Source organism: Leucopleurus acutus, assembly GCF_964270905.1.
Source record: "Leucopleurus acutus genome assembly, chromosome: 2".
NCBI classification, from domain to species: Eukaryota; Metazoa; Chordata; class Mammalia; order Artiodactyla; family Delphinidae; genus Leucopleurus; species Leucopleurus acutus.
The window spans coordinates 173,889,704-173,917,207 of record NC_139143.1 but is presented as its reverse complement, the minus strand read 5'-3'; the positions used below and the strand labels follow the sequence as shown (position 1 = coordinate 173,917,207).

Below are 27,504 nucleotides of genomic sequence, written 5' to 3'. Positions count from 1 at the left end.
AACCAGAATTATCTGGCCCAAAATGTCAGTAGTGCTTAGGCTGAGAAACCCTACCTTAATGCAAACGGGAAAAAAAGGTCAAGTCTCAGAAGAGGGTCACCGCGCTGGGACCCTCTGGGTCGCCCAAGTAGCCCGCTTCCAGAACCGGGAGGTCCCCGCCTCCCGGGAATGACCCCGCCACTCACGCAGGCGAAGCTACGGCGAGGACGGGGCCAGGCTCTGAGAAAATAAACGGGACTTTAAAACCTCTATTAGTGCTGTGGGGCCGCGAACCCGGACCTACCTTTTGCACCACACGGGACCCATGCCTGAGATAACTGTGTGAGCGATCCCAGCAATAGAAACTTTACCACCTCACTGAAGACGGATACAGAGCCCCAACAAACGCCTTCTTTCGAAAGCTTAGGAGAAAGCAACTTCCCACACCTACCCTGGAATGCCGGACCCACGCATCACTTACGACGTTCACACGTTAACTGAGCGCTGCGGAAAGTCCCCACAGCTGGCGCCCGGAGCATGCGCAGAGACGTCGGCGCGGTGGGCGTGGCTCTCTCTGGCCCTCCCTCAGCGAGTCCTACTCTCTCCCCGCACCGCTCCCTCCGCCCCTTCTCCGCATGCGCCACCGAGCTCCTGGGGCGGTGCTGCTCAATCCGGGTATCCGGCGGCCTGTGGCAGTTTTGTTTTCTTGGCTGGAACTGGGAAAGTGAGGCGGCCCGGCGCGGCGCGACACCGGGCTCTGGAGCTACTGCACGCGCGGGGCTGGACGTAAGTGCCAGGCAGGAGTGGGGGAAGGGGAGGAACTGCCGCAGGCCGGATGAGGCCGGGACCTAGGAGTGTCTGCCCGGCTGATGCTGCCTGAGTCGTTGGGTCCACCCTCTGGGAAGCTGCAGGCTCAGGCTGTGTCTTGCTGGCCACTTCCTGGCCACTTCCTGCTGACTCGTGTCCGGCCGGCGGCGGGAGAGGACGACCGCCTCCGCAGTCCGGACAGCGCCCTCCCCGACACGTCACAGGATCCCTGAAACTCAGCATGCCCCCCTACTTTAGAGCTGCAGAAACTGACACCCCGGAAGGAGTGTAAGCCGGCTGGTTCCCTGGGCGAGGGAGATGGACGAGCCACAAGAGCTAGAACTAGTTTCCACATCTTCCCAGTCGCAGGCCACTCTCTACACCTCAGATTCCCAGAATCTGGAGGGCGGAGTTTGGGCACGAGTTGTGCGGGTAATAAACCAAAGAAAAATAGATTCGGGGCGGCGTCATTGGGGTGAACCGAAAACAACATACTGGCTTGCCGTTCCTCCCAGGGAAGAATAAAACGAGTGAATTTTCAAAATTGGACTTGTCCTAAAGGCATATTAGCACTAGGTATAATCACGGTTTTAAATTTAATTTTTATAAGGGAGTTTCCAACTGGATTCATTGCTCTTTTTTAGGATATGTTTTTGAACAACCATGGTTGCTGGCTACAGAGTAGCTTCGTGGACAGGTTAAGATTCACTGTAGGAGTTTGGATGTTTGCTTGATTATTAACAATTTACACTTAATGCAGGCTTTTTCATATTCTGAAATAGAGATCCTATGGATGTGTATCAGACCAGGTTTGTATGGCCCAGCTCTAAGGAATGTTTTATGTAAGTGTCGTCTATGGTAACTTATCCATGGTAATATAGCAGTGCGTTTTCTTTCTTTCCTTTCTTACCTTCCTTCTTTCTTTAATTTCTTCCTTCCTTTCTTTTTTTTTTCTTTCTTTTTTTATGGTCTGAATTAATATTGACTTCAATTTTGTGCTTTCTTTTGGCTGGAAAACATGTTAGTGTCAGAGATAGAGCTTACTAAAATGAAATGGGTGTTCTTTACATAGAAATGACGCCAACAGAGAGACATGGGGAAGGAAAAAACAATGAAGTGAAGGGACGTGAGGCGGGTGCAGTGTTTAATTTCTTAACCTGAGTGTGAAGAAACATGTTCTATGACAAAATGTGTAAATTGTTAAGAGAAATATTTTTCATCTGAGTCCATGCTTTAACTCAGAACCAAAGTTTTATCACTTGTCTCTGCTATGCTAGTGCTGCTGGACTGTAAATATCTAAGTCACATAATAACTTAGTTTGGAATTAATAATCAGTATAAAATTTTTTCAATATTGGGATGCCCACTTTTGTTTACATTGCTTAAAATATACCAAAACCATCTTTTAAATTAAAAAAAAAGAAACTTAAATGAGTCCACATTTTGTTTTCCAAAGTTATGTGGAAATTCATCAAAACCTAAATCAAATATTCTGAAGTATATGTAGCCAGATAAAGTATTTGTAACTTCGCTTTTATTAAATTATTCCTAAACTGTTGATTATTTTCTAGAAACATAAGTCAGCTTAGAAGCAAGTCAATAGAAGTACTTTAGTTGGTTTTGTTTGTTTGTTTTTTCAAGTGACCTGAAAAAAATGTCTGGATTTCTAGAAGGCTTGAGATGCTCAGAATGCATTGATTGGGGGGAAAAGCGCAATACTATTGCTTCCATTGCTGCTGGTATCCTAGTAAGTGTCCTTGATAATTTGGGCCTTCATTATTTTGGTGTGTTTGTTTTTTATGTATTTAAAGCTCTGTGTGATGTCTTTAAGTAAGTGCTATTTATTTTATCTTTGCTACTGAATTTTTAAAAATAAATGTTGATATTTTGTTTTATTTATGAGAGGGTTTAGTTATTCCATCTAAAGAGTTGACATTATGGCTTGAAATTTGATTAGATTATTTTACTTTAACTGCATGAAAAAATTGTATAGTAAGACAGTATATTTTATACACTTACTCATAGCATGGATTATGCTTCCTCTTAATGAGTACATTAAGTTACTAAGAAGTGTTTAAGAAACAGTCAGGTCAAAACCATTCAAGAGATATGATTGCATTTCTCCATGATCCAGCATTAACTTTCTTCTCAATCTCATTAGAAAATAGAAAGAAAGAACTCATAAAAATATATTGCTTAGAAGTAATTTATAGTATAAAATTCTTATTTACATTACAGATCCTTCAAGGTATCTGATATTTGTTTTGTCCTCTAATGTTGTCATATGCTCTAAACAGTGAATTTTAAACAAACAAAACTCTAAATATATCCTCTTTGCCTAGTCTCTGACAGTTATAATCTATGAAAAATAATTATCCTTTATTTTTCCAAAGTAATGTCAAAATATAAAACTACTATAGAAATTATGCTCTTAAAAAAAAGCTTTGAATTTTAATCTATGAAGAAAATATCTTGAATACATTGAGCTAAGGGTGAAAAAAAACAGTGAAAGAGTACTTGCACTAGCTAGTAAAAAAGTCATTAATGGAGTATGGATCTGTCTGTAACCTGATAAAAATAATTTGATTAGCCTAAAATAGTTATTTTAAAATGATTCCCTGAAGATGGCAATTCTGAGAGCGAACTAGGTCAGGATTGCAAATGGGGATAGAGAAGGGGGTTACTTTCCAAACCTTCTAAGCTACTTGTCAGTATTTGCTTAATATCATCTTATTGTAAGTTTCTGCTCAGGTGATTAAAAAATATTTGTGCAGTTTTAATGTTTTTTCATTATATGTTTGCCCTTGATAGTGTCCAGAACCAAATGCAATTAAAATAAATTATAATTTGGTATTTAAATTGAATTTAGCATAATCTCTGAAACCATCTGTAGACTGCACTATAGTTCATCAAAAGGGAAAGCAGTACTGCATAGCCATTGTTTATTTCACAACACCAAGAGGCTAGCTAAAATTCTATCAACGATAATTATTCCCTATATTATTTTGAATACTTTTTTTTTCATTTTCAATAATATCTTCCCGGAGGCTTATAATATATCGGCAACAGGCCACTCCTCCTGTCAGCTGGAGGCTGAATCACTTTTCCTTTCTCCTGCCGTGAAATATTGTAACTTCTAGTTCACAAAATTAGATTACAGACTTTAATATGACAACATAAAATAATGACTAAAGTAGACTTAGAAAAGAAGTGTTAATAAATAATAATTGCTGTGGGACTTTAGGGTATCTAATCTTTCATCAGCTATTAAGCCATGTACTAATTATATGCAAGAAACTGCTGGAACATTTAAGAAAATTTTGGACTTTATTAGAAAGGATCTGTTCACTTAGATTCTTTGCTTGATTTCTTGCTTTCTTTGCTGGAAAGCAAGATTCCTTGCATTCTTTTTATCCAGTAAGATATGAAATAACTGTAATTTCTCCTTTTTGTGGTTTGTTTGTTTTAGTTTTTTACAGGCTGGTGGATTATCATAGATGCAGCTGTCATTTATCCCAGTATGGACGAGTTCAACCACTCCTACCATGCCTGTGGTGTTATAGCAACCATAGCCTTCCTAATGTAAGTGTCATTGTTAGTGACATGACTTACAGATTGTCACAAAAGAAAAATGTTTTACATACAGTTGAGTAGAGTTAAATTTTTTAAGTGTTAACCAAATTAACATATGGGACATGGTTTAAAAGTCAAATCATAGGGCTTCCCTGGTGGCGCAGTGGTTGAGAGTCCGCCTGCCGATGCAGGGGACAGGGGTTCGTGCCCCGGTCCAGGAAGATCCCACATGCCGCGGAGTGGCTGGGCCCGTGAGCCATGGTCTCTGAGCCTGCGTGTCCGGAGCCTGTGCTCCGCAACGGGAGAGGCCACAACAGTGAGAGGCCCACGTACCGCAACAACGACAACAAAAAAAGTCAAATCATAGAGAAGGACTGTTGAAGAAAAGCAGGAGACTTCTTTTCTTCCTTCCACCTCTCCTCTCCCACTTCTGTCTCCCAGCTTCTGTCAGCTATCCTTTTATTTCTAGGCTGTCAGTGTTTATAACTTTACTTTCGCGTCAGAAACCATATACTTTGTCTAAGAGTTTGTTTATTCATTCATCCAACAAATATTTATTAAGCTTTTATATTCCCAGGCTCTGCTCTAGGTACAGTAAATACAGTATGTAAAACAGGAAAATCCATGCCTTTATGGAATTTATACCTTAATGAGTGAGGCAGATTGTAACTAAAGAGAAATAAATTAAATATATAGCATGTAAGATAATGATAAGTGCTAGAGAGAAAAAGCAGAGGTGGGGATATGAGATGTCAGCAGAGGGTGCAGAAATTTTAAATAGAGTCAAGGAAGGCCTTATTGGAAGGTGATTTTTAAGTACAGATTTGAAGAAGTGAAGGACCCGGTCATGGAGATACGTAGGAGAGGATCATTCCAGACAGATGGAAGAGCAAGCACAAAGGCTGTACGGCAAGGGGACCAGCATGGCTGGAGTAAAGGGTCAAGGTCATAAAAGCCAGAGAAGACTGCGGAACTGTCCAGACTGAGGAGACTAAAGAGACAGGAGAACAAAATGTCCCTCATGGTTCTGGACCGGATCCTTTTACTATTTAGAGCATTATTGGGACAACCGGGGAACTTGGATGAGGTGTGATGGTTAACTAGTGGGAATGGATCATTGTTAACTTCCCGATCTTGATGGTTGTATTGTTCGGTAGAACTGTCTCATTTATAGGAAATACATACAAATTTCTGGGGTTATGGGTCATCGTGTTGGCAAGTTTCAAATGTTTCAGGAAAACAGATTTATTTGAACTATACTTGGGACTTTTCTTTAAGTTTGAGATATGTATAAAACTGGTAATACCAGAGAACAAAAAGGTTGTTCATTGAGGATGTGCCTAGTGGTGAAGACTCACGAGGCAGGGTCATGGCTGTCCCACAGAGAGCTGTGAAGTGTATTCAGGTGGCTCAGCAAGGAAAAAGCAGAGCCAATAGCCACTAGCCCAAGAACATCTGCATTGTTTAAAAATATGAAACTTGTTTTAAAATGTATTTGTTTTATGTACCAAATAACTTACAAGAGATCACTGAAAATAATTAAGAGCATTTTGATCATTCTTTTTAAAACTTAGATTTGAATGAATAAATTAAGACTTTATGTTGTTGTGAAAAAATTAGGGTTCATGTATTCAGCACCTACTATGTGCCAATCCCTGTGCTAGGCACTGAGACTAAAAGTGAGAAATAAGATAGACACAGCCCCTGTGTCTTTCTAGCAGTAGACGCTCACACATACACAGTTAAATGGAGATACACACACACATACACACATATATAGTTTTCTAACTTCTTAACTTGATGTCTTGTGAACAGTTTCCCATGATATTTTAAAATTTTCAGAGGATACTTCTAAAGAAAGCAAGGCTATCTCAATTTAGTGTTCTGTGAAAGTCAGCAAAAGACTTCTTATGTCTGGCACGTGTAACAGGAGAAAACAAGATTTTACCACTTGCACCTCTTCATGTTGAGTATGTCTGATGTGTACAAATGGAAAACTAGATAGGACCAAGCTAAAGATCCTTCCAATCTTAGCAAGATATAATTATGAGAATTTCACTCTCAAATTTTAACAAGCATCAGAATCACCTGAAGGATTTGTTAAAATTCAGATTGCTGGGGCCCATACCCAGAGTTTCTGCTTCAGTAAATTTGGGGTGGAGCTGGGGAATTTTCTTTCTAAAGAATTCCCCGGTGATGCTGATTCTGCTGGTCTGGGGACTATGGCCACTGCTTTACAGGATATCTGGTTGAGGGGATTTGCCTAAGGTGTATAAACCCATTACTCAAGACTTATGAAGACTTACCTTAAATTTGCAGAACTCTAGCTTATTGTACCTGGTAATTTGATGTCATGGATAATTTCCTGTTAAGAGTCAGAGACCCTGATCTCTTGGTTTTATTGTATTCACACAGGATTAATGCAGTATCGAATGGACAAGTGCGAGGTGATAGTTACAGTGAAGGTTGCCTGGGTCAAACAGGTAAATAGGTACAAACAACATCTTACTATACACCCTTAAAATGAGAATTATGCATGGAAGGGCCACTTGTCTGCCTCCTTCAGATCAGAGATAGGTTATAGGTTCCAAGGAGAGGTCATAGGTTCCAAGGCCTAAGGTAAAAGTCGCATTTGATCAAAGATTGCCGAATAGTATTTTTAAATATATGCACAGTTTTGAATATATAACCCTGTGCAATAATATGTGGATATAAATGTATACAGAGTACAGTAAAGAACAGTATATAATAAAGAATACATGTGCAAAATAGAATTTCTGCTACTTGAGGCTGTACCGGGACTTCCCTGATGGTCCAGTGGTTAAGACTTGGCGCTCCCAATGCAGGGGGCCTGGGTTGGATCCCTGGTCAGGGAACTAGAGCCCACATGCCGCAACTAAAGATCCTGCACGTTGCAACAAAGATCCCACACACAGCAATGCAGATTCCACGTGCCGCAACTAAGACCCAGCGCAGCCAAATTAATTAATTAATTATTATTATTTTTTTAAGAAGCTATACCATATAAATTATTTTCTTCCCTTTTTTGCCAACCTTACTTGATTGAATTAGCATTTTGAAATAGCTTAGAGTCATAGTTTTTTGGTGTGTTTTAAAATACACAACATAAAATTTACCATCTTAACTATTTTTAAGTATACAGTTCAGTAGTAGGTGCATTCATTTTTGTTGTGCAACTCTTTTAATCTTGCAAAACTGAATAGAATAATAGAATTTTAGTGCTTAGATTCACCCAGGCCTGCCCTGCTCAACTAAGGAATTCATATCCCCTGAACCCCATGGCCATGTACCCAAGGTAGGCAGAATACAGGATACGTGTAGCACAGCTTCCTATAGGGTGCAATTTAGTCAGAGATTTGAGAGGACGGATATTTATTGAGCAGTTTAAATGGTGAAATATTATATCCATACAAAAATAAACCTGGATATAGGCAAATTTCAGGTGACTTTTTTTTTCTTTCCCTAATGAAACAGGAGAAACTGCAGTAGTCAGCTCTGGTCTATGCTTTCAGACTCTCCTTTGGTTCACTCTCTTTGTAGATCAACTTAAGTAGAAAAGATACAGAAATACCGGCATACCACAACCTTCTAAACTCTAAACAAAGAGATGAACGTTAGCAGTTAGTGTTGGTAATAATAAGCCAATAATAGCTTGAGCTAAGACTAGATAGAGTATGGCAATCACATCCATAAATAAAATTTGTTAGCACAGCTTTGGGGGTCCCGAGCTAGTTGTATTTGTTTCAGTATCTCATCTATGAGTAACAGCTTATTTCAGAACTATTTTATGTTTTGGGTATGAAATCAGAAATTTATAACATTCTATTTGCTGTGCTTTATTGAGCAGGGCAGTGTTTTTATTAAAATGTATTTGTGCTAATTAAACAAACTCATCTCAGTATTCATTTTAGGCCATCTAATGACTCCATTTATTTCATATCAAATCCTCAGAAATATTGTATAATGTGATTTATAAGTTGGTTGTCTTTCTCTGTTAACATAATTTTAATGCAGCTTAGTCCTAAGTGCCAGCCACACTAAATTTGAATTTGCTTTGCTGCCTGACTTGGCTGAAAGGGAAATACGGTAGTGTTTAGGTTCACATATCACTGAATATGAATTTTTTGTTAAGTATACCTATGTTATTGTTTGAAAGTTCTCTTGGAGGGCTTTAAACTTTGGAGCACAATTTCTAAAAATACTTGGAGAATGAGCTTCTAAATATGGTGAAACATATTTCATGAGATTTATATAGGAAGGGAGAGTAAAGTTTTTCTCAGTGTCATAGTTGGGGAAAGTAAGCATAGGCACTTAGAATATACAGACCAACCAACCAACAGGAAAAGAGCCAACGTCCACACTGATGATACTCAGCACATTTTTCACTGTTCTTGCTTTAGACTTTAATGGCAACTACACATTTTTTTCCTCTTTGGGTTTTTGTCTTCTCTTTGAAAAGTTAATTGAACTGACTGCTGCCATTTGAGAAACAATTCTGGTAAAATATTATTTTCCTTAAGGTGCTCGCATTTGGCTGTTCATTGGTTTCATGTTGGCCTTTGGCTCTCTGATCGCATCTATGTGGATTCTTTTTGGAGGGTATGTTGCTAAAGGTAAGAGAAAACGCAGTTTTTATTTTACTTCAATGGAATACTGAAATTTTGTGTTAAAGTTGGTTTGTTTTAGAATAAAGCTTTCTTCATACTAACAAGGCATTTGTGCCTGGGAACTCTCCTCCCCCTATCTGTATTTGTTTTGTTTGTTTGCTATGTTTTTAGTGTGCCTTTCTTCTGTATTTTCTAATCTAGAGCCTGGAAGGAATGGGACACAGCTCTATACCTTGTTTCTTTTTGGCTTCCAAAAACCTCAAAAGCAGAGCACATATGTTGTCCAGCTACTTGGCAAGTTTTGACTTGCTGAATAATATCCAGGCAAAGCTCTAACATCCTAGAACTGAAATTTATTGAGCTAAAGCTCCCTGATAATATGATAGCATCTTATTTTAGACAGAAAAGCAAATTAACATTTAAGGCGTATCTGCTACATAAGGCCAGTTTAAGGCAAGCTAGGAAAAGACCTGCTTTTGGGTCCCTGGCTGAAATTTTGCCTTGAGGGACCCCAGAAAAACATGAAATCCATTTAATGTTCTGAGTAAAATTGACGATGCTTATCATAGTAAAAATATAATATTAATGATTTGCCAAACTAGACCAGCAGAGATCTAAGCTAGCTCATATTTTAACATTTTATTTCTTTGAATAAAATGTAATTCTTGGATTGAAATCATTGGTTTCCTGATTTTTTATTAAAATTGTTTTAATCTTACAGATAGGAATGATAGGCAATTTTAAATATTTATATTTTTTCTTTTATTTATATAATTTATTATAAAACCATGTTACTAAAAATGTAGAAAAGAAAGAAAAAAACTATAATAATCTTTCTACTCTTAAATATTTTGGTATATTTCCTTTGGTATCTTGTGTTTTTTAAGTAGGTATAATCATAGTATAAATATAATGTTGAACCTAGCCTTTTGTATTTAACATGATATCATAAATAGTTTTCTTGCTGCTATAAAATCTATCACCATCATATTTTAGAAACAAAAATGTTACTTTTTTATCATGTGAAGTGCATAATTCTTTCTCATTGTAGAAAATTGAGAATATAAAAGAGCTCAGGGCTTCCCTGGTGGCGCAGTGGTTGAGAGTCCGCCTGCCGATGCAGGGGACGTGGGTTCGTGCCCCGGGCCGGGAGGATCCCACGTGCCGCGGAGCGGCTGGGCCCGTGGGCCGTGGCCGCTGAGCCTGCGCGTCCGGGGCCTGTGCTCCGCAGCGGGAGAGGCCGCAGCGGTGAGAGGCCCGCGTACCGCCAAAAAAAAAAAAAAAAAAAAAAAAAAAGCTCAAAGAGGAAACTAAAATTACTGATAATTCTTCTTTCCTAGATACAGCTATTAATACAGAGCCCCTTTTTGTAGGAATGTGTTCATCTCATAGACTTTTAAGTTATTTTCCTAAAGGCTTCTGAAGCCAGGTTATGCTTTGAGAATTATTAGCAGCAGATCTGGAGTTTTATAAAGTTGCCTTTATATAGGATCTTTATGAGTCATTCTAGTGTCAATAGTTGTATAATGTGGAATATTTAATGTGGCCTTCTAGTAGAGAAGGCCTGTACAAACCAGTGGCTATGGTAATCAGATTAATTTAAAACTATTATGACAAAAAGTTGCTATTCATCTTTTCATCATGCCTCAGTTTGTTAATTAGGCAGTGATGATTAACAGTTCCAATAGTAGAAATTTATGAGAATTTCAACTCAGTCGAGGATAAAATGGGGACAAAATTGTCCTCTGGCAGTCTTGCCCATCTTAGTTAGGGGCAGCTTTCTCCATCCAGGTGTTTAAGCCCAAAACCTGGGTGGTTAAGGCCTGTCAAGGATGACACCTCTTTCTCTCACATCCCACACACCCCAGTCCATCAGCAAATCCTGTTGATTCTGCTATTTAAAAAAGTGGTCTTGCATCTGACCACTTTTTACCTTCTCCATGGCTCCCACCCTGGTTCAATCCATTATAGTCTGTGGCCTGATTTCTTAAAACAGCCGCCTCACTGGTTTCTGTTTCTCCCCTTCCTCCCTTTAGTCTACTGTCAGCACAGCAACCAGCAGGATCCTATTGAAATGTGTCAGCTCAGGTCACTTTTCTGCTCAAAACCCTCCAATGGCTTTTCCTCTCACCCAGAGTGAAAATCAAAGTCCTCACCATTACTGCAAGGCTCTAGAGGATCTGTACCTCCCAGCCTGCCTGCCCCTCGTACTTCTCTGATCTGTCTCCTGCTTTTCTCTCTTTGGCCCACGTGACCATTCCTCTAATGTACCAGACCACTCCCACCCCAGGGCTTTTGCACTTGTTGTTCTGCTGCTTCTGCATGGCTCCTGCCCCCACTTCCTTCTTCGTGTCCTTATGCCAGTGTCACCTTCTCATGTGGTTTTTCTGGCCACCTGTATAAAATATCATCATTCACTACATTTCCTATACCTTTCCTGCTTTTGCTCCTTATTTATTCTTGGTATTCTCTAGCTCCGCGAAGGCAGACACTTTGCCTATTTTGTGTACTGCAGTGTCCTCAGCACGTTGAACGGTGCTGGCACGTAATATGTACTCAGTATTTGTTAAATAAGTGAAGGAGGCCACCAGCGCCACACTCTGTCGTATGTCTTGTGTCATTTAATGCTCACACCAGCCATAGTTGCCAGAAAAATCACTTATGTTAGGCAGGAAAACATATTCACCAGTTTATCAGAAACAATGTGTTGAGATCATAAACCTCTAAATGTTACAATTACTTTTACAGAAAAAGCCGTAGTATACCCTGGAATTGCTGTATTTTTCCAAAATGCCTTCATCTTTTTTGGGTAAGTTTGTTTTGCATTCTTCATCCTATCTTTTTTTTAAATTATGGTCTATTTTATGTCATTTACTATATTTAGTTGCTTAATTTCCCCGTCTAATGCCCCTTCCCCATGTTAGTGTCATAAAATACGAAGAACGAGACTGAGAAAGATATTTGTACTACGTGGGTTGGCTTGCTGCCCACCTTGGGAACATACATCGATTTTTTAAATCACCACCACCTCCCCTTTAACGAAGAACTGTGATTTGTGTAGATTTAGTTACATAACACTGGCACCATTCATTTAAAATCTGTATTTCTAACAGTTGCTTTTAATGAAAGCCTGCTTAAAATCATTTCTTCTTAAAATTTTGTTTCTGAATGCATTTTATGGTTCTTACTATCCTTGGTGTCACAAGAATTTGTGACATTTGAGGGGTAGAGGAAAAGCCCTGACCTTTTTTTATCCTTCTGATGCAATGACAAATTGAAAGATTGCTAAGAGCTTAATACTTTTATCACTAGTCTTTTCTAATGTTCATTCTTTCCTGAACACTTAGGGCCTGCTCTTTCCCCTATCCCTGACCTCCCACTCAACCCCTCCCCCCCAAAACAACAACAACAACAAAAACTTCTCTTTATCCTGTGTATCAGGAGTTCTTAACTTCCTTTCCATGGGTAGGCTTCTAAAGATTGGAAACCACCAGGTGTTTCTGTGTGCAAGACATTGGTTTTTCTGCTTGTTTCTGGGAAGAGAGTCTGTGGCTTTCATCAGATTTTCAAAGATGTCCTTAATCCAAAAAAGGTTTTAAAAAAAACCTTTATATTCTGTATCTTCTTTATATGCTGTATATTCTAGGACAGTCTATTCTAGGACTTTTCCTTCCCTGTCCCTTCCCACCCACCTCCTAAAAGGAAATAGATGCCCCATATCTACTCGAACCACTCATGAAATGCTAACAGTTGCCCTTTAATAATAGTCAGCAGTTGGTATTCACACTTTTTCCATTCTACCACAAAGCATTTTTGCAATTTTATAAAATCAGTTTAGAAATAAGAAAAATGTGAACTTACATGTGGCAAGATCCACAGCCTCTTCGGGTCATACCTTGCATCTTGAAACTAGTGGAAAAAACCCAAAGGGTTTTTAAAAAATGTTAGGCCAGGGCTTCCCTGGTGGCGTAGTGGTTGGGAGTCCGCCTGCCGATGCAGGGGACACGGGTTCGTGTCCCGGTCCAGGAAGATCCCACATGCCGCGGAGCAGCTGGGCCCGTGAGCCATGGCTACTGAGCCTGCGCGTCCGGAGCCTGTGCTCCGCAACGGGAGAGGCCACAACAGTGAGAGGTCTGCGTACCGCAAAAAAAAAAGGCCATTGATTTTTGTGCAGAAAATAATAATGACCAAAGTTTATTGAGCACTTTTTATGGGCAAGGCATCATCTTAGTGTTACATGTGTGCTCTCAGTTAATCCCCAACACAACTCGGAAGGTGGCTCCATTATTATCACCATTTTATATGTGAGAAACAAGGCACAGAGCTCATGTTTGAGATCATGTGGCTGAAATTCAGGCTATCTGACTTCAAAGTTCAGTCTCCAGCTACTATGAGGGTGAAATTTGAAATTTGGAATGAATTTAATTGACATTTTCTCCTTTTGCTGAATCTTCAACCAGTTGCTTAGTATAACACTGTACTTGAAAAATACAAAGTGAACAAACCTCACTCCACAGGTTATGCAAATTTGGTAAATATGGGTAAGTTTGTTATTTTATAGGGTAATGTAGCATGTGTTTATGAGAGGGACAGTGTTGATATTTATGATTTCTTTTCCTTTCAAGCTGCAATGCTAAGGCTTGGGCATCTTTAAAGAAGGACCAGGCACCCGGAGCTCACTACTCCAGTATCTCCACAGGGTTAGAGGTGCTCGGGGGAATTCAGTGCCCCACAACTTCAGCCAAAGGAAGGCAGTGTAACAGGGTCAGAGGCAGGGGTTAGAAAAGCTTCAGGACGGAGTGGTAGGGAGGGGATTTACGAGAACCAGCCAAGGAAGGGCAAACAGCAGCCTTCTTTATTTTAATCATTATTTTCTCTGGCAGAGGTAGAGGATAAAGTAAGTTCTACCTTGAGATGCTGGTTTTGGCAGAGAAGTTACTCTGTCACAGCAGGGAGGAGCCAGAGGATTGAGAGAAGATTTGTGGGAAACTTTTATCTTTTCCAATGAGGGAAGAAACATGTTAAGTTCATATAGTAGTTAGCACATTTCACAAAACCTTGGAAACCGATCAATGACTTGTCATTGTCTCAAATTAGTTATAATAAATTACTTTTCTATGCAACGAGTTTAGTTAATTTCTCATTTATTACTCTTCTATCTATTAAGTCTAAAAACTAATTTGGTTTTGTGAAAATACTGTAAGCAAATCGAAATTAAATTCAACTAATAGACACCATTGTTAGAATAGTTGTAGCAGATTGCCTACCATTTTGATTTATAACAGAACAATTCTCAGCAACACTTAGAAATTACTGTTTCAGAAACAGATGTCAGTACCAAAGGTGACCATCTGACAATGTAGGAGGGACTGGCTCTTGCCCAAGAAACTATTGAGATTATAGTTTACATCTGGTGACTAGTGTGCTGAAGTTACCACATCTCTTTAAGCTCTCTGGAGAGTAGGGTCCCTAATACCCAACTTTGGTTTTTCTTTTTTTGCAGCAGTAGGTTTGATATTACTTGGAAGAGCAGAGATCAAATCACTTTTTGGAGGTTTATGAAATCCTTTATAAAGAGAAATTCATATACTTCCAAGAGAGGGTATAGATGACTTTCTGGTTGCACTTTTTTTTTCCTGGTTGCATTTTTGTTTTCATCAGAAAACACTCAGGTGTTTACCTTTATAAAGGCCTATGAAACCTGTTTTTTTAATTTTTTGGCCGTGCTGCTAGGCTTGCGGGATCTTAGTTCCCCCACCAGGGATCGAACCTGGGCCCCCTGCAGTGGTAGCGCAGAGTCCTAACCACTGGAGCCCCAGGGAATTCCCTATGAAACCTGTTTTAAATCAACCATTTTGATTGAGGGTTTAACCTTGAGTATACACTGGAGATTGGAAAACAGATATGAAAACCAGCAGATGTCATTGAAGCGTCCACTCCTCTCTTCATTTCTCCCTTGCACTTACTGCCCACATCCAAGCCCTGATGATGAGTCTGCTTCTGAATTGTCTTAAACCTGTTCTCTTTTTGTCTATTTCCATTGTTATGTTTGGTCGTCCTTATCCCTTCCTGAGCACTTCACATCCTTGACTGATACCTCTCTTGGATCCAGTTTTCCTATGTCAGGTTTCCTTCTAAAACAAAGCTCTAAGCCTGTCATGTCCTGTTTTAAAATTTTTCAAAACTCGGAGCTGTCTACAGAAGAGGTCACCACTAATGACCATCCAACCAAATTCTGCCCACAATTCTGTTTTACTTAACCTATGCAGTATTTTTTGTTTTATTGAGCTGACATTTAAATATCAAGAGATTTCATCAAAAATTGGAATTTGGGGCCTTTCTTGAAAAACTAGAGGATCTGACAACCCTGGGCCCTGCTCAGCAACAATCCGCTGGAGCTAAAGTTGTTTCTTTTGATGGAGGACGCATCTCTGCATAATCCCATCTCATGCATTGCCTGGGCCCGAGGACCAGCTGCCCCTTTAGTAGATCACAGGCTGGTGCCTGCCCCCTTGACTCATCTAAGGCACCGAAGGCCCCTGTGGGCAATTTGCCACCCTGATCAGTTGGCTTACCAAATCCGGCCACTGCCGTTCCTCATCCTCCTTGATTCTTAAACTATACTTGCCATATTGGACTCTCCGCTGCTTTACTACACCACAGATATTTATATTGAAATATATATATGTGTGTGTGTATACATTTGCATATAATTCCACTCTGCCCTCTTAAACTGAAGCCTTGAAGACAACTATAGATACTTCCCAAACTAAAACCTAGAGTGTAAGCTCTGTGAGGGCATTTCCTGACACATCCATCTCCTGGGCTTGTCCTGAGGCCCCATGGTCTTGTATTCCTCTTTGCCTTTTGATCTACTTTTCCTTTTCCTCTCCCTGAAACATCTTCCTTCATCATCCCACTAGCTCCTGTTCCTCCCAACCTCCCATTCAAACTCCTGCTTATCCTTCAAAACTCATCTAATATTACTTCCTCTGTAAATCCTTTTCTAACATATTCAGGCAAAATAAATTCCCATATGTTCTCTGCTCCCTTAACATGTGATATATATGTGTCTCCCCACCCCCACCCCCTATACTACCACACTGTGTCATCAAGAACATGAGCAACTTGAAAGCAGGGACTGTATCTTTACTTTTATAGCCCTAGCTTCTAGCACCTAGCACCTCGACTTAAAAAAGGCTTGTTGGCCGGGAGAAAATGGCAGCAGCCGTGTGGCTGACAGGGTCTTGGTGCTCTGGCCGGGTGTCAGGCCTTTGCCTCTGAGGTGAGAGAGCCGAGTTCAGGACATTGGCCCACCAGAGATCTCCCAGCTCCACATAATATCAAACGGCGAGAGCTTTCCCAGAGATCTCCATCTCAACGCTAAGACCCAGCTCCACTCAAGGACCAGCAAGCTACAGTGCTGGACATTCCATGGCAAACAACTAGCAAGACAGGAACACAAACCCACCCAAAATCAGAGAGGATGCCTAAAATCATAATAAGGTCACAGACACCCCAAAACACACCACTGGATGTGGTCCTGCCCACCAGAAAGACAAGATCCAGCCTCATCCACCAGAACACAGGCACCAGTCCCCTCCACCAGGAAGCCTACACAACCACTGAACCAACCTTAGCCACTGGGGGCAGAGACCAAAAACAACAGGAACTACAAACCTGCAGCCTGCAAAAAGGAGACCCCAAACACAGTAACTTAAGCAAAATGAGAAGACAGAGAAACACACAGCTGATGAAGGAGCAAGGTAAAAACCCACCAGACCAAACAAATGAAGAGGAAATAGTCAGTCTACCTGAAAAAGTATTCAGAGCAATGATAGTAAAGATGATCCAAAATCTTGGAAATACAATGGAGAAAATACAAGAAATGTTTAACAAGGACCTAGAAGAACTAAAGAGCAAACAAACAGTGATGAACAACACAAGAAATGAAATTTAAAATTCTCTAGAAGGAATCAATAGAATAACTGAGGCAGAAAAATGGTTAAGTGACCTGGAAGATAAAATAATGGAAATAACTACCACAGAGCAGAATAAAGAAAAAAGAATGAAAAGAATTGAAGACAGTCTCAGAGACCTCTGGGACAACATTAAACACACCAACATTCAAATTACGGAGGTCCCAGAAGAAGAAGAGAAAAAGAAAGGGACTGAGAAAATATTTGAAGAGATTATAGTTGAAAACTTCCCTAGTATGGGAAAGGAAATAGTTAAGTCCAGGAAGCACAGAGAGTCCCATACAGGATAAATCCAAGGAGAAACACACTGACACATAGTAATCAAATATCAAAAATTAAATACAAAGAAAAAATACTAAAAGCAGCAAGGGAAAAACAACAAATAACATACAAGGGAATCCCCATAAGGTTAACAGCTGATCTTTCAGCAGAAACTCCGCAAGCCAGAAGGGAGTGGCAGGACATATTTAAAGTGATGAAAGGGAAAAAACTACAACCAAGATTACTCTACCCAGCAAGGATCTCATTCAGATTCGACGGAGAAATTAAAACCTTTACAGACAAGCAAAAGCTAAGAGAATTCAGCACCACCAAACCAGCTTTACAACAAATGCTAAAGGATCTTCTATAGGCAGGAAACACAAGAGAAGGAAAAGACCTACAATAACAAACCCAAATCAATTAAGAAAATATTAATAGGAACATACATATCGATAACTACCTTAAATGTAAATGGATTAAAAGCTCCAGCCAAAAGACATAGACTGACTGAATGGATAACAAAAACAAGACCCGTATATATGCTGTCTACAAGAGACCCACTTCAGACCTAGGGACACATACAGACTGAAAGTGAGGGGATGGAAAAAGATACTCCATGCAAATGGAAATCAAAAGAAAGCTGGAGTAGCGATTCTCATACTAGACAAAATAGACTTTAAAGACAATTACAAGAGACAAAGAAGGACACTACATAATGACCAAGGGATCAATCCAAGAAGAAGATGTAACAATTGTAAATATTTATGCACCCAACATAGGAGCACCTCAATACATAAGGCAAATGCTAACAGCCATAAAAGGGGAAATCGACAGTAACACAATCATAGTAGGGGACTTTAACACCCCACTTTCACCAATGGACAGATCATCCAAAATGAAAATAAATAAGGAAACACAAGATTTAAATGATACTTTAAACAAGATGGATTTAATTGATATTTATAGGACATTACATCCAAGAACAACAGAATACACTTTTCTCAAGTGCTCATGGAACATTCTCCAGGATAGACCATATCTTGGGTCACAAATCAAGCCTTGGTAAATTTAAGAAAATTGAAATTCTATCAAGTATCTTTTCTGACCACAACGCTATGAGACTAGATATTAATTACAGGAAAAAATCTATAAAAAATACAAACACATGGAGTGTAAGCAATACACTACGAAGTAACCAAGAGATCTCTGAAGAAATCAAAGAGGAAATCAAAAAATACCTAGAAACAAATGACAATGAAAATGACAGTGACAATGAAAACACGACAACCTGGGCTTCCCTGGTGGTGCAGTGGTTGAGAGTCCGCCTGCGGATGCACGGGTTCGTGCCCCGGTCCGGGAAGATCCCACATGCAGCGGAGCGGCTGGGCCCGTGAGCCATGGCTGCTGAGCCTGCGCATCCAGAGCCTGTGCTCCGCAGCAGGAGAGGCCACAACAGTGAGAGGCCCGCGTACCGCAAAAAAACAAACAAACAGAAAAACATGACAACCCAAAACTTATGGGATGCAGCAAAAGCAGTTCTAAGAGGGAAGTTTATAGCAACACAATCCTACCTCAAGAAACAAGAAACATCTCAATTAAACAACCTAACCTTACACCTAAAGCAATTAGAGAAAGAAGAACAAAAAACCCCCAAAGTTAGCAGAAGGAAAGAAATCATAAAGATCAGATCAGAAATAAATAAAAAAGAAATGAAGGAAACAATAGCAAAGATCAATGAAACTAAAAGCTGGTTCTTTGAGAAGATACACAAAATTGATAAACCATTAGCCAGACTCATCAAGAAAAAAAGGGAGAAGACAAATCAATAGAATTAGAAATGAAAAAGGAGACGTAACAACTGACACTGTGGAAATACACAGGATCATGAGTGATTACTACAAGCAACTCTATGCCAATAAAATGGACAACCTGGAAGAAATGGACAAATTCTTAGAAAAGCACAACCTTCTGATACTGAACCAGGAAGAAATAGAAAATATAAACAGACCAATCACAAACACTAAAATTGAAATTGTGATTTAAAATCTTCCAACAAACAAAAGCCCAGGACCAGATGGCTTCACAGGCGAATTCTATCAAACATTTAGAGAAGAGCTAACACCTATCCTTCTCAAACTCTTCCAAAATATAGCAGAGGGAGGAACACTCCCAAACTCATTTTATGAGGCCACTATCACCCTGATACCAAAACCAGACAAAGATGTCACAAAGAAAGAAAACTACAGGCCAGTATCACTGATGAACATAGATGCAAAAATCCTCAAAAAAATATTTCTCCATAGAAGATATACAGACTGTCAGTAAACACATGAAAGGATGCTGAACATGACTAATTATTAGAGAAATGCAAATCAAAACTACAATGAGGTATCACCTCACACCAGTCAGAATGGCCATCATCACAAAATCTACAAACAGTGTTGGAGAGGGTGTGGAGAAAAGGGAACCCTCTTGCACTGTTGGTGGGAATGTAAATTGATACAGCCACTATGGAGAACAGTATGGAGGTTCCTTAAAAAACTAAAAATAGAACTACCATATGACCCAGCAATCCCGCTACTGGGCATATACCCTGAGAAACCATAATTCAAAAAGATACATGTACAATAATGTTCATTGCAGCACTATTTGCAATAGCCAGGACATGGAAGCAACCTAAGTGTCCATCAACAGATGAATGGATAAAGAAGATGTGGCACATATTACAATGGAATATTACTCAGCCATAAAATGAAACGAAATTGAGTTATTTGTAGTGAGGTGGATGGACCTAGAGACTGTCATACAGAGTGAAGTAAGTCAGAAAGAGAAAGACAAATACCGTATGCTAACATATATATACATGGAATCTAAAAAAAAAAAAATGGTTCTGAAGAACCTAGGGGCAGGACAGGAATAAAGACTCAGATGTAGAGAATGGACTTGAGGATCTGGAGAGGGGGAAGGGTAAGTTGGGACAAAGTGAGAGAGTGGCATGGACATATATACACTACCAAATGTGAAATAGATAGCTAGTGGGAAGCAACCACATAGCACAGGGAGATCAGCTCGGTGCTTTGTGATGACCTAGAGGGGTGGGATAGGGAGGGTGGGAGGGAGACTCAAGAGGGAGGAGATATGGGGATATATGTATATGTATAGCTGATTCACTTTTTTATAAAGCAGAAACTAACACACCATTGTAAAGCAATTATACTCCAATAAAGACGTTAAAAGAAAAAAAGGCTTGTTGAATGAATTAGATAAAATCAGACATATAATGGTTACATGCTAAACATTGGTTAACTTTTTAGGAGGGACATATGTCTCCACACTTAGAAGTTAAGGATGCAGGGAAGCTAGTGGTAAATAGCACAGCTGAGCACAGTGAAAGAATTTACTACCTTAGAATGATCAGTTTCTGTTCTGATACATCCCATGAGTTTTTTCCATACAACTCATCAATTATTCTTTATTGTTAGTTTCCCACGATTCTAAATCTCACACAGTCTTTCTTTTACCAAACTCAGCTAGTCATATGATGTTTCTTATTTTATTCACAGAGGACTCATTTTTAAGTTTGGCCGCACTGAAGACTTGTGGCAGTGAAAACATCTGATTTATTACTGCAGAGAAGTCCTGCATGGGTTTGGTTTTTATTTTCACTGCTCACTCCCAGTCTTTTGTAATGCCATTTTCTAAACTTCTTTCTGAGTGTAATCTCAACTTAAATTTGTATAATACTAAAATCATGAGAGCTCCCTATTTAAACAACAACAACAACAGCAAAATCTATTGTGGTATGCATTTGATTAACTTGTAACATGTTAGAAGTATTTCATATGAGAAATTTTTATTATGTTTTATCATGGTATAATTTGTAAAAATAAAAATAAATCACAAAAGAAATTATGGAGGCATCTTATATGAGTATTTGTCATATCCAAGGTGCAAAACTGCAGTTAAAGTTCTCTGAAGATTTAATGTGTTTATTTAAATGTGGCCTCTTCTGTGTCAAATGTTAAATGAAATATAAACATATTGTTGTTTTTAAAAAACTATTCAGTGGTCAGAATTATTTCTCAGTATACTTTGCGTTTGGTTTATATGGTTTTGCCAAAAATTCTGTAAATATTTCAGTGTAAGTAACCATTGAGCATCTCCCAAGGGATGAGTGAACATGTTGAAAGAGAGTAGCCCCACAATCCTGCCTCCAGTCTCCTCAAAAGTGTCCCTTCAGTGGTAGTGATTGGCGGGGGGGAAGGGGGTGAGTAATAACTCAGCTGTGATACCTGGTCCTGGTGGGATGCTGACAATCACTCCACAGCCACCATGGAAGGAAAGAGGAAGAGGATAGGGACTTGACTCTGGTCTTTACTCACACGACTAATTCTGTTGTCGGTTTGATAATAAATTGGATTCCATTTCATTGTATCTCTGTACTGAACCACTAAGCTCAAGATAGACCAGCAGGGTCAATTATAATGACAAATGTTAACTACTAGGAATTCTTAGTCTGTTCCTCTTTGGAATTCTGTTATCCCCCAGGCTCCCCACTTTGGCAAAATGGGAATTTTTTTTTTCTTTAATAAACTAGCTAACTGTGGGATACATATTCTTCAGAACTAAAGCTTGAAATGTTTTCTTTCATAAAACTTGCTACAATTAGCCATTCATTAAATGCCAAATATCACTTAGATTTAAATTGTGGTCCTTTTTTTTAGTATTTATTTATTTTTATGTTTATTTATTATTTATATTTTTAATTTATTAAATTTAGTTTATTATTTATTTACTTAATTTAATTAATTTATTTATTTAGCTGCATCTTCGTTGCGGCACGCGGGATCTTCATTGCAGTGCGCGAGCTCTCTAGTTGAGGCACGCGAGCTCAGTAGTTGTGGTGCACGGGCTTAGTTACCCCGTGGCATGTGGGATCTTCCCTGACCAGGGATCGAACCCTCGTCCCCCGCATTGGAAGGCGGAGTCTTTACCACTGGACCACCAGGGAGGTCCCAGTGGTCCCCTTTCTATGTCAGCCATCGTTTTCTCCCAGTGTGTACAATTTGAATGTTGCCTGGCCATCAGCTATTCAAAGAAACGGCTGTGTTGTTCTCATCTCACAGCAAATCACTCCTGGTGAGGTTTTAGATCCACAGGATGTGAGAAGTGGAGGCGATCTTAGGGGTTGAAGTTCACCTTCTCTTCTTACAGATAAGGGAACCCGGACCATGGCAATTTAAATGATTTCCGCAAGGTCGTAGAACTAGTTTTTAAATCTTGAGGCAGTGTATCTCCACCTTTGACCACGAATGTCTTCCCCACAGTTAAATTCAGGATATGCTCAGGGAGTAGGAACTCCTTGTAAAACCACTGGAATAAAAGCACAGTGTCTGCAAGGGCTAAATCTAAGTGAGTTCTTAGTTTTCCCCTGTTTTATATCATCTGCTTTGCTGATGTAGATGAGTTAACTGATAGCTTAATACTTTACTAAGCGCAAGAAAGGATCTAAATTGTCAATAAAATTGAACCAAAACCTTAATTTTGTGAACTGTGTGTCTGCACCCAAGAAAATAATGATACCATTATCTTTCATGAAACCAAACATAATTATTTAAAATTATTATAATATAAAATTATCCCTTATGTTTTTAGTCTTTTATTTTTAATATCAAATCTATCTCTGACCTGTTTCATTGTACATGAGACTTTGCTGTAATGAGTGTCGCACACACACAAAAATGGGCAACAGTGAAAAGAAGTTGTTTTCAAACAGCCCTTGTTTTTCTTGGATGCTTTCGCTTAATATCCAACAGCCAAATGTGGAAACTGTAAAAGGAAAGCAAACATTTTTTATTACAGATGAAGCCTTATTATATGCTTAATATTGTACACATATTGATTCTGGCTTGATCTTTTGAAACTTATGTTGCCCAAAATGTTGTTTCATCACAAAGGTCTTAGAAGTTCTTTCATAAAATCTGAATTGGAAGATCTCTTAGATAGGTAGATCTCATTTCATATAGCTCTTTACATGGATCATTAGTGGTCACCTGGCTTTTGTTTGAACACCTTCAGTGACAGGAGACTCACTACCACATGAAGTAGTTTATTCCGTTTTGCAGACAGTTCAAATTGTTAGCAATTTATACTGCATCACCCACTGGGACTAGTTAAATTCTTTGGAGAAGCATAGAAAAAAAATCTTTTCCCTCTTCTACAGGACAGTCTCTCAAGTGTTTGAAGATTGTTCTTAGGTCTCCCTTGGGTCTTCTCTTCTGCAAGCTAAGTAAATCAATCCTCAGTTCTTTGGTTGTGCCATATGGTACCCTGCCATACAACATCACTGCATGTTGAGTAGCCTTGGGTCACAGAATTCTAGAACCAGAGATCAGAGCAGCTAAAGTTTATGCGGTGTTTTCTATGGATCAGTGTGCTAACATTTCACACATGTTAACCTCCCTTAAATCCTTCCAACAACCTAGTGAGAGATCTCCATTTCAGAGATCACAGAGCTAGAGGTGGTAGAACCCAGATCTGTCTGACTCCAGAACCTCGAATTTGATCTCATTTCACAAATGAAGGAACTGAGCCTCCCCTCCACCCCACAGAAGTAAAGTGACTTGCCCAAGGGCACCAGCCTGTGGTGGGTGAGCTAGGACTCAGTTCAGATCTGCCGCCCAGATAAGGCTGTTTCCACTGGGCCTCTCCCAAAGGGGAGGAATCAGCAGGCTCCTGATCTGTCTTCCTACTTTGCTTTAAAAACCGGCTCTCCTCATTTGGGCAGAACGAGCATTTTTTGGACCCTTACTGTGTGTCTAGAACATCTATTTTAAATCAGAAGCAGGGGTGACACCAGTGTGACAAGGCTATACTGTTTTGCATAAAACAGCAAGAGGAACTCAACACATTTTGTCGTGTTTTTGTGCCAAAACAGTGGTGGTGTTTAAATTTTTTGGCAATACAATCCTGTAAAAAATAAACTACAAATACGTGTTCAGAAAGCAGCGGATGACCTTGAGTGTACCGCAGTCCTTTCAGAATCCGTCCTACGTGCTTAACCCTGTCATACTGCTCACCCCTGAAACATTCATTTCATGGTACCATTTCCCCACGTAAACCTTGGGAGCTTCCCATCGCCTGAAGGATGATTCAAGTGACTCTGCCCACCATTCATCCTCCTCTTCACCAACTCGCCCCTGAGCCAGTTGCTTCATGCTTCTCCTGTGTTTGCTCTCAATCCTCCCCTTTCTTGGAATGTCTTCCAGTTTCTGTCACTTAGCCACGTCCAGCGAATCCTGACCTCCCCAAGCTTGTGACCTCTGCCTCCACTGGTTCGACCAGCAGCTACTGCCAGGGTTACTTATTTAGTACCTAATAGATAGAGCTGTGCACAGGTAAAGATCCAGTTCTTCTAAGTGCTTAGACCCCTATTTTCTCTGTTTGCATCCACACAATAATCAGAACAGGGGCTTGTCCATGGGAGACTCGCAAAACAAAGTTCCTTTCTTCATTTTAATAAATGGATGTCAGTGGGTCCTTGTGCCTTGGAAAGCATGAAATAAAATCCATGGTTTATGAAATTGAAATTAAAAGTTGAAAGAATTTATCCTCTTAGTGAAGGCAGAAGACATATGAAAAATTATAAATTGGATTTTTGTAAATCAGTATCTGGGTGAGGATCACTGTAATTTCCAAGAAGACAAAGGGTTAGTACATGCAGCTCCTTAAGACCTAGAACTAAATTTTATTTAGATGTGTCTCCCCAGCTCTTCATACAATATTGATCACATATTAGCTAATATATTTATGGAATTAATAATGAGTGAATGAACGAGTACATCTTAATAAAATCATCCAAGGATGGCATGGGTGTTCTTGTGGGGTGGTGAGTGCCCATCCCAGGAAGTGCTGAGCATGGTCTGGGCAACCAGTGAAGGAATGTCCCTTCCAACCCCCAGTAGTCTGCTTCTATGACGCACAATAAGGGGCATTCCATAATGTTTAAAATGTCTTTTTGGATGGTTTACCAAAAAAAGAAAAAAATCACCTCTGGATTTATCAGCTTTGGAAGTTTGTATTCTTGCTTTTTAAATGCAAGCTATAAGTGTTACACTGCTGAATCAATAGTTCTACTCAGCTGTAAAAAAAAATATACATCAGAAGATGAGGGGAGACATAACCATTCTCCAGTAGCTGCCCACAACACATACATTTTGTGTCTTTGGAGCCAAACAGACACCGATTCAAATTCCTCCTGTTCCATTTACTAGGTCTGTCATTTTGGACAAGTTACTCCTCATCTGCAGACGGGGAGACTTATTCTTACGCAGGGTTTTTGCGAGGATAAAATCAGATAATGTTGAAAAGCGTCCAGCACAGAATCGGAAACAATAGGCTTGCAATAAATGATAGCTGTTAGGCTTACACATTCCTTTGTGGTTGTCTAAACCCCTAGTAATAAACTTTCACGTTCACATGGCAGTTTGCATATTACATAATGTGGTCACATATGTTATGACCCCACCTGGTCTTCAAAACAACCCAGTGAGGTAGAACGAAGGTTACTGTTCTTATTTTACCAGTGAGAGAGGTCAAGGGTCTTGCCTACATCAGACCTTGCAGTATGGTGACTAGAATCCAGGTCTTCTTATTCCGGGGACACAATCTCCATTTCACCTGCTGCTGCAAGGGGCTAGTGTTGGGGGCGGGGGTTCCTCAGATTTCCTTCATTTGTTCAGCAAGTATTTATTGCAACTCAAATAATTCAGCTGGATATTTGTCCTATTTGTGGTATCTCTCATTAATGAGCAGAGTGCTTGGTATATAATAGTTGCTCAATGAGCACTTGTGGAATGAATGGATGGATGAAGCCAATATTCTGAATCCTTTCACTAGATCACCCTGTTTCTGCTAAAGGGGCAAGAATAGTTGCAGGGGACTGGGAGAGACTAGCTGTTGGGAGAAGCCATATAGAGAGAAGCTGGTGCAAGATGAGGCAGATTACACACAACAACGTGGATGACTCCCAGAATAATTACACTGAGCAAAAGAAGCCAGACATGTAAAGCAATTATACCCCAATAAAGATGTTAAAAAAAAAAAAAAGAAGCCAGACGAAGAAGAGTACATGCCGTGTGCTTCCATTTATATAAAATTATAGAAAATGTAAGCTAATCTATAGGACAGAAAGCAGTTCAGTGGTGGCCTGGGGATGGAACAGAGTGGAGTCAGGAGGGAGCAGATTCAAAGAGTCAGGAGGAAATGTTTGGTGGTGATGGATATGTTCTTACCTTTATTGCGGTCATGGTTTCATAGGCGTATAAACATGTTTAATGTATCAAAATGTATGCTTCAAATATGTGCAGTTCATTGTCAAGTATACCTCTAGAAAGTTGTTTCAAGAGGAAGAGGAGGAAAGAGAGCGCGGAGATGAAGGAAAGGGAGACGAGGTGGGTTTTCTTGGTAGGTTCTCTCTGTTTCGCCCCTACAGACACAAATGCCAAGGCCTATAGTAAGGCTGGTTCTCTGTCCCTTTAGTGGTCAGTATCTTGGCCTGCTGGGTGGAGAAAGGGTTGGCCTGGGACTCAGAAGGACTGCTTCCACTCACAAAGGCATGATGCTGGGCATTAGCCTGCCCTCTGTCGGCCCCCACTTCCCATTTATAACTTGGCAATATGGGTCCCTGCTTGCCCAGCCAACCTCAGCATCAATTGGAAGATTACCTAAGGTGACACACATCAGAATGCTTTGTGAACTGTGAGTGTAGGTTAAGGGGAGGAGGGCAGTGGGGTTTCAGGGAATGAGCCCTGACCTCCTTTCTAGCCCAGTCATGACAACAAACACTACAATATCACACAGACCCTCAGCAGCAGCTGAGGTGTTTGAACTTTATGTCCCCTGACTAAATAACCCCAGACACCTATGCTGCAAGTTTTCTCGTGTCCACTAGCTCTAATTTCTTCAGCTGTGCCACTCAGTCCCTGTGAGAACTTGGATACTCGTGGCTCCACTTGGAGGTCTATCAAGTGAGGGGATTGGACTCTCTGGCCCCTATGGTCCTTCTGGCTCTTGCACTGCAGGATTCCATCACCTTCACGTCAAACTGTTCGCCCGCCCACTTTGGTGACTCCAGGTGGGGAGGAGACATGTGGCCAGTGACAGTTCTCGCATCCCTGACCCTCAGTGATTTAGAGGCATCAGGGAAATGGGAACATTTACTACATCCTCACCCCTCCACCAACACACACACGCACGCACGCATGCACACACGCTCA

At 40.0% G+C, this 27,504-nt stretch overlaps 2 protein-coding genes across 3 annotated transcripts in view; one reads left to right on the top strand and one right to left on the bottom strand.

Moving 5' to 3' along the window:
• The first annotated feature begins 628 nt into the window (after nt 1-628).
• On the top strand, nt 629-22,036 carry TMEM50A (transmembrane protein 50A). 2 transcript variants are annotated; one of them, XM_082833165.1, is made up of 7 exons: nt 629-765; nt 2,428-2,533; nt 4,256-4,368; nt 6,775-6,842; nt 8,901-8,993; nt 11,736-11,796; nt 20,791-22,036. In XM_082833165.1, the coding sequence occupies exons 2-7, from the start codon at nt 2,441-2,443 to the stop codon at nt 20,834-20,836; spliced, it is 474 nt and encodes a 157-aa protein (XP_082689291.1). In that variant the 5' UTR covers nt 629-765; nt 2,428-2,440; the 3' UTR covers nt 20,837-22,036. The 2 variants fall into 2 exon arrangements, with proteins under 2 accessions (XP_082689291.1, XP_082689292.1); XM_082833166.1 differs by lacking the exon at nt 629-765 and adding an exon at nt 1,019-1,362.
• A 993-nt stretch (nt 22,037-23,029) lies between these two features.
• The window catches only part of LOC309958343 (RH-like protein), a gene marked incomplete at both ends in the record, with an annotated part of 33,234 nt that continues 28,759 nt past the window's right edge, over nt 23,030-27,504 (bottom strand). Inside the window, one exon of the mRNA XM_082834143.1 lies at nt 23,030-23,056. Within this exon, the coding sequence (XP_082690269.1) occupies nt 23,030-23,056 (27 nt within the window). The remainder of the gene's footprint in view (nt 23,057-27,504) is intronic.